The 12,756-nt window shown below is 48.9% G+C and overlaps 1 protein-coding gene across 1 annotated transcript; it reads right to left on the bottom strand.

The window, feature by feature from the left end:
* Positions 1-5,991: 5,991 nt before the first annotated feature.
* ITPRIPL2 (ITPRIP like 2) lies at positions 5,992-12,297 on the bottom strand. Its single transcript, XM_079760822.1, has one exon. The coding sequence runs from the start codon at positions 12,158-12,160 to the stop codon at positions 10,553-10,555; it is 1,608 nt and encodes a 535-aa protein (XP_079616948.1). The 5' UTR covers positions 12,161-12,297; the 3' UTR covers positions 5,992-10,552.
* Positions 12,298-12,756: the final 459 nt, after the last annotated feature.

Genomic DNA, 12,756 nt, shown 5'->3' on the forward strand with positions numbered 1-12,756 from the left:
CAAGCATCTGTCTCCTCCAGCAGACTGGACACTGCAGACAAATGCATTTTGCTAACCACTCCATCCCAGGTGCCAGCACAGGGCCTGGCACGTAGTAGGCACTCAATGATTATTTACTGAGTGAGTGAATGGAAATGGAGCACTTCATAATTTGGAATTCCCTGGGGCCCTAGAGAAGAGCATCTTCTCCCGTTTTTCATCAACACATCCATTTGAGGACCTTCCAATGGGGTCTTCCAGAATAAGGTGACAATAGGAGCCCTCTTCAGCCTCCTGTCCCATTAGTTAGGTTAGGTGGGGCTAGGCTGCAGTATCAAAGAGCCCCAACATCACAAAGGTTTATTTGTCACTCATGGGAAGTCCAGTATGAATCAGGTGACTGTCAAGGGCACCTGTTTCTTCGTAGTGACTCAGTTCCATCTGGTGATGCTGCATCTTCATACTTGGCCTTTATCGCCTCTCAAGGTCACACAGAAGTCCCTCCTGTTCCCTGCCCATTGGTCAGAACCGGTCACCTGGCCCTCCTACCTGTAGGGGGGCTGGGCGATTTGGGGTTCCTCAAGGATATTAAGCAAGCAGAAGTACCTGTGCCACGTGTGGGAAGGGCTCAGACTTCTCAGCTGGTCTCAAGGGGCCGGGTTTAGTGAGATGATATGCAGATGCGTTTTGAAGACTTGGCAAGTAAAGACTCCTAGTAATTAGACTGCTTTTGAAAAACCTGGTATTTATCAGAGGAAAAATAATCATCACAAATCCTTTGCTTAAAATATGTAGCAGTGCAGCCTCTGGAACCTTCCAGTAGCGAGGTGATTTCCCTGAGGACATCAAGAACCTGAGGGGACCTCATCTCCAAGTGCCACACCATTCTTCTACGTGGTTGAAATGTTTTCGTCCTTTCCTTTCGGTAAGGATCCACAGTTGCTCGTCAGAGGCATAGCCCCTAATTCCAGGAGACCAATGATTAAATAAACCATGAAGATAAAATCTTTTCATGAGACAAGGTCCCTAAAAGCTTTTAGTTTGAGTCTGGCACACAACCCGCCCCCGCCCCTCCCCGACCCCACCCCACCGACTTCATTGGAAGGCGTCTTGATGGACTTTAACTTTTTTAAGTGCTAGCTCAAAGTCCCAGCATCTGAGGACAGTGGGGGCAGAGACTGGGACAAAGTGTGGGCAAAACCATTGAATTTTCAATGAAAAGAGCCAGCATTTTGTGAAGACAGGCTGTATTGGATACATGTTCTCTCCACACTAGACTGAGGTTACTGTCCCTCCAAATATAGAGGCCTTTCTTAGCTGAGAAGTATCAGGATGACTCTAATGACTTTTTTTTTATTTTTTCAAAATATTTCTCATCATGTCCATCTCCCTGGGGTTGAAGAAAAGGGAAACTGCCAATGGGACTAAACCCTGTGCCTACTTAGCAATGATATTTTGCCTTGTGTCTCTCAGCTAAAGAGTTCCGTCCTAGGACTTTATTCCACCACCACCCCCGTTCAGCCGTCTGTCTCTACCGCAAAGCAAACTTCACACCCGCCAGCTGGTGTTTCCACAACACCTGGTGGGGAAATCACAGGTTCTCTACTGAAAGGCGCCAGAAGGGCCATTGAACCGAAGTCGGTGGTTCTCAACCCTGGCTCCATTCTCCTAGTAGAATTACCCGGGGAGCTGTGCAAAGTGCCCATGCCTGGCTGCACCCCCTGAGCTTCTGACCTCAAGGGGCGAGGGTGGAGTTCTGAGCATGGATAATCGTACAAAGCCCCTGGTATGTTATTATAGCTCCAGAACTGAGAACCACTAGCTCGAGCTTTTCGCCAGGACTCAAGCAATGCAAATCAAATTTCATTTGAGAAATGAAATGGGGAGAAAGCTTATAAGAAGATGACACAATTTAAAAGAGATATGGGGGCGGTCAGTCCTCTCAACGAATGTCCTTCCCTTCTGGGAACATGTGCAACAAATATTCACAACTGCAGGCTCACTCGCAGTCCTGTGGGAAGGGAGGTTTGGGGATGGGGAGGCACTGGACAGAGTGCCTGAGGGTGACTCCCTCTTAAGAAATGGATTCCCCTTTCTGTTGTCTCAAAGCTGCTGGGGCACAATCCTGAGAGACCACAACTAGCATTTGGATAGCACTTCTCAATTTCACATGCATTACTCTTTGATTCTCACAACAAACCTATGAAAGGAGGTACTATCACTCCCATTTTGCAAATCAGAAAACTGATGCCCAGACAAGTTAACTGACTTGCCCAAAAGATTATGGCCAGTGAATGGTAGAGCTGAGATGTCAACCCTAACATTTTTGGAGCATTTACTATATTCTAGGATTTAGGCAAGTATAAATTATATAATTATGGAATTATAAATTCTCTAATTACTTCTCACTACTTTGACATAATCTTCTATTTGTTTCTGGCACTTATGAGGCAGAATCTTATTTACCCACAAACACCATTCTTCCTGCATATTTTGCTCAGAGCTGCTGTATGACAGGTACCAGGCTCTCTTTCCCAGCTTCCCATGCTGCTAAGAATTATCATGTGCCACCATTCTGGCCAATGAGATGTAAGAGGAAGTCTGCGGTGTTCCCTAATCCATTTTCTCTTCTCCATGCCTGTCCTAGCCACTGTGGGATCTTGACACGACAAGCATAAGGATAAAAATGAAAATGGCAGAGCAAAACGATGCCTGGATCCCAGCTTCATCCTTGTACTGCTGGCTGCCTACCTGTAGGCTTCCGGCTGATGAGAAAATATAAGCCTCTATTTGTTTATCACTATAGGTTGGGTTTTTATAAATTGTGGCCAAATGTATCCCTAAGTGACACTGTTTCCTAAATGCCCTTCATCACTGCCATTTCAGTCCTTTACAATTGAACGCGATGCCCACCAGCTTACCACCAGCCAGCATCTGACTGAAGCCGAAGCTGAGCCATGTTGGGGATACTGAATCAGTGTCGTAATTGCATTACCTTTGAGACCTGTGGCATTTTGTCACCTGAATCAGCGCCTAGTTTTCCCAGCTTCTGTTTGTTTTTACAAGATAAGGGCAAATACAGGAACGTAGTGCAACAGCTGTGTAAACACACTGCTCAGCGATGGCAACGCTGCCACACCTGACCACTGAATGGGAGGCCAGCCGCCCATGGGCTTCAGCTGATGAGGGAACCTGGGCTCGCTGTGGGGAAGGTGGTTCACTGTCAGGTAAGTGCTTATATCAAAGTCTGGCTGTCTGAAAGTCAGAAGCACAGAAGTCAAGGACAGCCTGCATTTACTCCAGTGCAGCCCTAGCTAGCATCTATATCAGTTAGCTTCCACATCAGTTAGCTGTTGCAGAGTAAGAAACGACCACTAACTCAGTGGCTTAAAACAATGTCTATTACTGCTGCGGGCCAGCTGAGTGGTACTGCTGACCTGGGCCAGGTTTAGCTGGTCTTAAATGGGCTCCCGCAAGGGTTTCAATCAGTCTGTGGTCATGTCAGCTGGGGAAAAGGGGGCTGCGGGGCTGGTCTGGGGTGGCCTCACCACCTGTCTCACAGGTGCTGGCTATCAGCTCTGATAAGAGGGCTGGCTGGGTCACAAGGTCTCTCATCCTCACATGGTGGCGGCGGCAGGCTTCCAAGGAAACAATGAGAAGCAGGCAAGGCGTCTTGAGGCCTAGGCCCGGACCTAGCACAATGCCTAGTGTGATATCATATTAAATCGTGCTCTAAAGGCATGTGCGGCACCACAGCCTATTGACTAAGGAAAAGTCACAAAGCCATTCTAGTTTCAAGCAGTAGGCAGGAGGCCCCTCCCCTGTTTGATGGGAGAGACCGCGAAGTCCCTGGCAAAGGGCTTGGGTATAGGAAGGGTTGGAGAACAGGGACTGCTTTTGTAATCAGCCCACTACAGTACTCAGAGTGAGAGCGTCTTATAGAAGGAACATCATGGGCATCAAGGACAGAGATGAACAAAATCTGGGTAGCAGAGAGGTAGGTGGCTGGATGGACAAAATGGAAACAATCCTGCAGTGGAGAAAGAACGAGCAGGAAAGGGAGCAGAGGAAGAGGCCGGAGACACAGACTAAAGGACAATCCCATTCTGATCATTACTTCTACACTGATTTGCACTGGGTGCTTAATACATGTTAAGCACTTTGCAGGCACGAGCTCACCTAATCCCCAACGACTCCTATGAGGGAGGTTCCATTATGAATCCCATTTACAGAGGAGGGACTTGAGGTTCAGAGAGGATTCGGTAATTTGCAAAGAGAGACACAGAAGTGCAGGAAGCAAGACTTGAAGACTGGTCTCTTGGCATTAAAGCTCTGGCCCTACTTCGGACACTGTTTTGTCTCTACGGTAACTGGTCTCCCTGTTCCTATTTCAATCCCACTCAACCTGCCCCAGCCAGGCCCGGACCACAGCAGCCTCTGATGACTTCCAGTTTGATTACTCCCAGCAATCTTTTCTGTAGGGAGCCAGAGAGTTAAGTATTTTCAGTGTTGTGTCCCAATTACTCAACTCTACCCACAGGGTGAGAGCAACCAGAGACAGTATGTAACTGAATGGGTGTGGCTGTGTTCCCATAAAACTTTACTTACAAAAAAAATAAAGAAATAAATCATTTGCCAACCCCTGCTTAATCCAGTCTCCTCCTTGCAGCCAGAGTGAGCCAAACTCAAATGTTGACCCTGCCATTTCTTGCCTATCCAGTATCTTCTGGATTAGTCCCAACTTGCAGTGTGGTTTACAGCCTTGCAATCAAAGCATGGCCCCTGAACCAGCAGTAGCACTCTCAGCCGGAAGCTTGTTAGAAAAGCAGTCTCGCCTGGCCAGTGTGGCTCAGTGGTTGAGGGTTGACCCATGACTCAGGAGGTCACAGTTCAATTCCCGGTCAGGGCACATACTTGTGTGTCAGGCTCAATCCCCAGTAAGGGGTGTGCAGGAGGCAGCTGATCAATGATTCTCTCTCATCATTGATGAATCAGAACTTGCATCCTAACAGACTCCCAGGTGATTTGCACACTCCAGTTTGAGCAGCTCTGGCTTCAATACCCCTGGTGTCCTGGTGCCTTCCTAACGCTCCCATTTCATCCTTGGTCTCTGAAGCATCCTCACACCCCATCCCCACTTTCCAGCCAAATGCTCCTTTCACCTCTGTGCTTGATGCATTCTTCTCCAGCCCAGCTCCTAACGTGTCTTTGGATCTGGACTTAGACATCACTTGTTCCAAGCAGCCCTCCCTGAACCTGAACTGCACGAGGTGCCCTTTTCTGTGCTTCCATAAACCTCCCCCCACCTAACATCCACCACTGTATGCGGACATCTTAACTGCCTGCCTCTCTTAACTGTCTGTGTGCTCATGAGAAAGAGACTACATCTGTCTTGGTCATCACTGCGTGCGTCCTCCATGCCCGGGGCAATAGCCACTGAATAACTACTTGTTAAAAAACTAAAGGCAACACACACCCCACCCTCTTTTCCACTGGGCAAGTGTCCTACACAACTACTGTTTAATCAGCCTGTGGGTACAAGTTTCCCTGAACTTCCACAGGCTCCAAGGCTTTGAAGAGTCCAACCTAGCCTCCAAGCTGCCATCTCTCACTAAACCGGTGGTTTTTCATATTAGCAAATGTTTACCATTTGCAGAGAGCCTGAGGGCCTGAGAGACTTCTGGGTAAAATTCTTGGGCTGTGAATTAGCCACAGGCCAAGACTTGAACTGCATTTAGGAGTGTGTGTGGAAGTGGGGGGAGAGGAGGGTAGAAGAGGGGCATGGGCAGAAGGTTCTAGGCAAGGAAAACGAAGACTGGAAGGCAGGACTCCAGCCTGTAAGCCTGCAGAGCTATGAACTGGCCTTTCCCACCTGTGGACGGAGCCCGTTCTGTACAAGCGACAATCCCAGCTTTGCTGCATGGGAAAGCCTCCCATACACCCAGACGCTGAGAGCAGGTAAGGCTTCAGGAGACCCCTCCCCAAATCTGACGTCCAGTCCAGAGGTTTCTACAAGTTCCTTTATTAACAAAGCAAAGTATAAAAGAACAAGGCCCCCAAACGATCCATGTGGTTAAAAGTGCAAATTTACTCCAACATGAAATAGAAAACAAATGGCAGGCCTCAGCTATTTGGGCCATAGAAAGTTGGTGTGATTAAAACGCCTTTTAATCACACAACTGTAGCAGCTGAACCATATTTATTAACTCTTTAGTTTCTGTTATTGGAACAAAACATATGCTCTGACTGCAGCTGACACACTGCATCATAATACACAGTTTGGGGTCAGAACACACATTAAAAATCACAATAAAATAAGAGGAATGTTTAAAGTCAAGTGACTAAATCAAGGCACTTTTTTTTTTAAAGCAAAAGATGCTCAAAATATTCCTGAATATCTGATACTTCAAAAACCAGATTACATATAATTTAGCTGCACATTTTAGTCTATTCTCTCTGTACACATGATCACATGTATCTTCACCTGCTCCCAATTTATACTTGCTTTATCCCCACCAAATCATGTGCTTTGTAGGTATATAAAAATAGTAGTGTCTTAGTAACAGACATGAGATTTTAAAGAAATTAACAAATGCCACATGATAACACTGAACTTCTTTCCCTCTCAAGGGACGCTGGAAATGTTAATGAGATTCATTTTTTCCACCACTGGGAAACAATTTTTTCCTCTTCATGGGTGGGTGGGGAAAATTAAACCTTCAGCATCAAGGTCAAAAGCCACATGTTAGAGAAAAAGTGACTTACTCCACGAGGATAAAAGAGACGCTCTGGAAGCTGTTAGGTTCATTCCTTCGGGATGCTAATTTTGGTGGGAGCCACTGAGTCAGAAAGGGATAGACACATCTGATCAGGACAGTGTTCTTGGCAGTGGGAATGGTAACAAGCGTAACTAAGAAGCTTGGTCCAAAGACCCACCACTGCTTTTCTGGTGTTCAAGGCCACCAGCTATCCTTGCTAAGGCACAGGCAAGGACACTACTAAAATAATAATAATAATAATAACAATAATAATAATAATAAATTTTAAAATAAGAATAAAATGCAAATAAAAAAGAAACAAGTTATTCTGCAATCCTTCCTGATGACTCATCTTCAAACTCCAACGCAGCCTAGGAGTTTAGCCTGGACTCACCAGGAAGGAAATGCCAAGAACCGGCCCCGTGGTTTGCTGGAGGATCTGGCTACAAAGAACAGCTCCAGGAGAGAGGGTCCTTCTGGGAATTGTGAGTTAAGTGTCATCTGTGGCCATGTTAATATTTTTGGTTTGTTTCTACAATAAAGCTTAGCTCTGAGAGATAAAGAATACTGAGATATCACTCCCCCAACTAAGTATAACAACATCATATCCATAACAATAAATATAACCTTATACGTACTTGGGGGGTTAACTGTATAAGTCAGGGGTCGTAAACTGGTGGCCTGCAGACTTAACCAAGTTTTGTTTGGCCCACACGGTAATTTGGAAATTTTAAAATGACTTAGTTTAAAAATCAGAAAATTTCACTTTAAAAAAAATCCTGATTTCCAGCCCTTCTCTACCCCTTTCCCCTGCATGGAGCCGAGTAATGGCTGTTTCCCCTTAAGACAGGGGGTCCCCACTGCCCACCCACCCTTTCTCTACCTTGCTTCTGCAGGCTGCTGAGTTTGTGACCCCTGATTTTGATATAGCACATACCTAAAAATGTGTTTCCTAACCCAAACCTCTCTCCCACCCTCATGATTTCCACCCCATCTCTCCTTCCTTTCACTTCCATCTTAGATCCTACTTCCCGAGTCCTTCAGATTTCTCTTGGTTCACTCACATTCTCCCTTCTTTCACTTCAGTTTCATTTTGCAAACCCCACCTCCTACTCTCAGCCCTGGAGCATTCTAGGATGGCTCCCAGACTGCTCAGTAGAGTTACTGAAGGGTGTCTCGTGGCAAAATGGCTGAGTCATTTTCTCCAAACATTTTCTTTGGGCACTGGCTGGACAATTAATTTTTTTTTTAACATGAGCAATTCTGAGCCTTCCTGTATAAGAATATTTGCAAATATGAATCTCCAGTACCAGGTATACACCAAAAATGTGTACTTTTCTGATCAAGATCATGACGGAGCCCTAATAAAATACAGAACTGAGCTTAATTTAAGTGCCTTGGGCAACCATCACACCTGGCTAATATGCCATATTATTTCATTTGTACACAGTACATGTTTGGGATTACTAAACATTGATCAAAATCGATCGAAAACTCTTAAGTTTTGGTTACCATGTCCAGAGAACAATTGCTCAGCATGGCATTTAAATAAAACATTAATATTAAAAAAAATTAACAAACACAATGCCCATTAATTTAAAAAAAATAATAAAAATTTAAAATCTTGAGGATGGATGAGGCTTTGGGTAATTAACCTGAAGAAAAACAACAACAATAACAAAAAACTACAAGAACAGTATGTTACCAGACTTAAACTTCAAAACACTACTAAGATAAAAAAAGGAACCTATCAACTTAGCTAGAAATATTTGGAAAATTCAGCTTTTAAAGCTTTATAATCCCTCCAGAGCCTCAATGTCCCCCACTCCAGTAGACTTAAATGACTACAGGGGAAACTGAACACTGGACAGTTTATATCTTTGCAGAAAGTTGATAGACTGATCCCTTTGCTAAATGCAGTACCTTATAACCTAACACTGACCTCAAAAGCTAGGAATGACCTTTGTGGTTTCAAGGGGAACTCTCCCCAAAACTACCTCAAAGAGAAAGCAGAACATCTGCAACTGTTTCTCTTACAGTCCAAGGCTGCAAAGGATATAAGAAGTCTCTGCAGTTCTGATGAGGATTTCCTATAAATCATTTATTCACAATGATTTCCTGCAGTGGCCAACTAGGTCCCTTAAAGAAAGTTTAGAGTTCCCTCAAAATAACTCAGGAATTAAACAATGGCCCTATTCAGGTGGCTATTTCTGTCTTCCAAGTTTCACCCTTTAAGAGCCTAAGAGAGTACATGTCTTTGTTTTTTTAAAAAAAATGCCAAAGTATAACACTGGGACTGGCTGCAGTTTCTAGTAGGAGAGCATAGGATGGACCATTTTAAACTTGGAATTGTGGGCTGTTAGAAATTTGGGAGGACAAAGAGGTATTTCAGAAGGAGCTCCTCCTGGTTGCAAGACACACCCAACCTGGTGATATTTCTGCCCAAAGGGGAGGATGGGGGGGGGGGGGGAGCTGACAAGAGCTATCTCCCTTCATCTCCACCCATCTCCTCAGGCTCTCTTCTGTATTTCTCCTCTGCTGATTGACCAGGGAGTCGTGGATCTTCAAACACAGAACCCCAGATACTGAACTATACATAATGAAATGCTTTGCAAGACCTGTGCTGACAACCGCTCTTCAAAGTCGCCTCAGGACCACTTAAAGGCAGCTTGGGCAATGGGAGAATAACTTTCAACCACGAACCATTACTGAGCATCGAGAGCACTAACTACAAGGTAGGCACTGCAGTAGGCATTTCCTCTTCATTACCTCATTAAACTCCGAAAGAAATTTCATGCAAAGGAGTTTGCTTAAAAGCCTTAAAAAAAGGTTTTTGTCTCCAGCCAGCAGCAAGTTCCAGTGAGACTCCTTGATAAGCAAAGACTAAAATACATCTTTCTCGAGACCCAACATGTTTTCCACCCTCACCACTTTGATGCTACTTTGCCTGGATCACAGCATGGGCTCAATGAATGGGTGATGACTGGTATACATTCTGGCATGTGCCTGGAGGGATATAAATAAAGCAAGCCAGCTTTTCAAGACTGCACCTTTCTTAATAGTAAATGTAGCTAGTCTCCCTTTCAGATGCAACACTTGGCACTAGCGATTACCACAAAACAAAAGAATTGATCAAAATAAAGTGCTATTTGCTCTGGAAGTTTCTCTAATCAATTCTTGACTGCCTCTCAACCTGTGACTCACTTCTTCACAATCCCATCAAACACTAATGATTGCATCATTTAAAAAATACATTAATATTCATTTGAAGAGTGGAAACTATGTTCCTCAGAACAGTAGCCCCTAGACTAGAACTTCAATTCCAGGTGTAGATATTTATGTTTTTTAAACAATCAATCAGGAACCCAAGACCTAGCAAGTAGTCATGCCAAAAAATAATAATAATAACTTCTTTAAATTTGAGGGCCAGAGAGATCTGTGACACAAAAACCAACAGAGGGAACTTTCCCTGCTGCTAGTTCTCTCTTTCTTCACTGGGCCTTCCTAAAATCTGCAGATCCTTCCACAGAATCATTCCACACAAACCAACATTTGGACCAACTCTTAGCTGCCGCTGTTGGATGTTTTTCTGGAGCCTGCCTAGGACACTCTGGTGGGTGTGAAGAAGTTGCCATAACAATAGTGGATTGTGGACCCAAGGGTGTCATTTAAGCCACCAAATGTCATCCTCCGAATTTTCCAACACCTTCTGCAGCTCATCTTTCTGGAGTTGAACTGGCTTCATGGCCATCCCCACCCTCACCTGGTGGGAGAGGCTTTAGGAGCATTAGGCCAGGTAGGGGCACTGTTAGGGTTTATGGTTCATCTTTGGGGAAGCCCTGGGTGTGCTGGGGGCGCTGACTCCGGGGTGGAGAGCACCTGGCAAGGTAACGGGGACCCCCATAGGCCCGCAGAAGCTGGGGCAGCCTTCGCCATGTGGACAGCAACCGTGCAGCCACGAGTTCCCGGGCGTGACCATCGAAAGCAGCCAGGAGGTCAACTGGGGCGGCTTCACGAAGTACCTTGGGCAGTGGGCCCACTTCAGCTGCTGCCCCGCCAGGGCCTAGGACACAGTGGAAGAGTGTCTGGCGCCCCAACAGACAATCCCTAAGAAACCGAACTAACTGGTCCATGCGCTTGCCCAGGTGAGCCTCATCCCAGCCTTGCTCCGGCGCCCTCTCGTACAGCAGCACCGCCAGCAGCACTGTCTTGAGCACGTATGAGGACAGAATGCGTCCCCACTGGGTGGCAGCCCTTGGGTCCAGCCCGCGGGCGCCCAGGTCTCGGAGGGCTTTAAGCAACTGCAGGCACTTGAGGTAGCAGGCACCTGGAGGGGCCCGTTCCTGCAGCCAGCCCAGCAGCTTCTGCTCCTGGCGGGCTGTGTTCACGCCCCAAAGCGCATCTGCACGCAGGCCTTCCGGGAGCTCCGACAGGGGCCCAACGGGTGAGGATGGCGGTGGTGGAGCCACGAGGAAGACACCATCACTCAAATGGACGGCGGGAATGAGCCGCACGGCCATGGAAAGTCTGCAGCAGCCATAATCGGTGCGGCAGGGCAGGATGTGCAGGGTGGGAGGTTGCTCCAGGCCACCCGGAGTCAGGGTGACCCGGCAGCGCTCCTCCAGGCTGTAGCGCACGGTGGCCAGGGATCGCTGCAGATGCGACTGGAACCAGCGCAGCACCAGGGTGGCCGAGAGGTGGCGCCGCCCGCGCACGTCCACACAGAAGCCCTCTGCGAAGGGTTTGCAGTCCCGGAGCCAGTGACCCCCAGAGGCCCCCGGCGGCGCCTTGAGTGCGCACACGAAGCAGCCATGAAAGGCTGGGGCCCAAGCGGGCTGCGCGCCCAGGCTCCGCGGTTCCAGCGCCACCAGCGGCGGCAGGCGCAACGGCACCAGAACGTCGAAGGCGTCTGGCCGGCGGATTTTATGCTGCTCATAGGCGCTGCCCACCTGGATGAAGTCTCCGCGGAAGGCCAAGGCCAGGGTCCCCCCAGGAATAGGGCCTGGGGACCCCCGAGCGCGGCCAGCCCGCACCAGTTCGCCCACGATCCGGCTCACGTGTGCCTTGCTGTGGCCCAGCACGTGCGGTGACAGGCGCACCTCATGCTCGTAGTAACTCTCCAGCAAGATGTCGAGGCTGGGCTCTTGGAAGTGTCTTGGAGAGAAGGTGGAGTGGCCCCCCAGGCGGGGAGACCCGGGCAGGAAACGCTGCCGGACAGCGTGGCGACAGCGGAGGAGGATGTAGCCGAGGAGGAGCAGGACAGATATCTTGAGCAGCGGAAAGCCACCGTCCGCGCCGTCGGGGGGCTCGGCCCGGGCGCCTCCACTCCCTCGCAGGACATGGTATAGGCACACGAAGGCAGTGCACAGGCCGGTCACCAGCGGCCAGAAGACGCGCAGGTTGAGGGTGTAATGTACCGACATGCCGGGCGCCAGCCCCGGCGGTGCCCCCGTCCCAGCATGCGCGCAGCACCCCAACAGCTCCGCTGTCCCGGTCTCCTTAGCCTTCGCGGCGGCTCCCCCCTCGCAGGGCTGGGGGAAGCCGCCTTCCAGCTCGGCCTCCTCTCCCAGCTCAAGTTCTCTTTCCAGCTGCGGCCCGCCCTCGGCTCCCAAGCCCCGGGCCGCGCCCTGCGCCGGCAGCGCGCAGCGTCTGGCCGGGCGGCCCTCCCCACCCAGCGCCCCGGCGCGCTGCCCACGGCCAGCTTCTGGCCCGCCCGGCCCGCCTCCTACCCTGGGCAGCCCTCCTGACACCGGGCTCCCCCGCTGCTCTCCTCCGCGCTCGTTCCCGTTACTCGGGCCCGGGAGTTTCCTCTTCCGAGGGGAGGCGAGGCCGCGCCAGCTAGCGGGGAGGAAATGCCGAAGTCTGGAGCCGCGCGCCCAGCCGGCGGGCGGGGTCGGCCCCCTCCCAGGCCTCCGCCTTAAAGCGACGCGGGACGGCGGGAGGGACTTCAGGACGCGCTTGGAACTGGTCTTCTGCGGGCCACCCCCATCCTCCCTCCCCTAAGGCAGAACTGGCAAGG

Source organism: Cnephaeus nilssonii (assembly GCF_951640355.1).
Source record: "Cnephaeus nilssonii genome assembly, chromosome: 2".
NCBI classification, from domain to species: Eukaryota; Metazoa; Chordata; class Mammalia; order Chiroptera; family Vespertilionidae; genus Cnephaeus; species Cnephaeus nilssonii.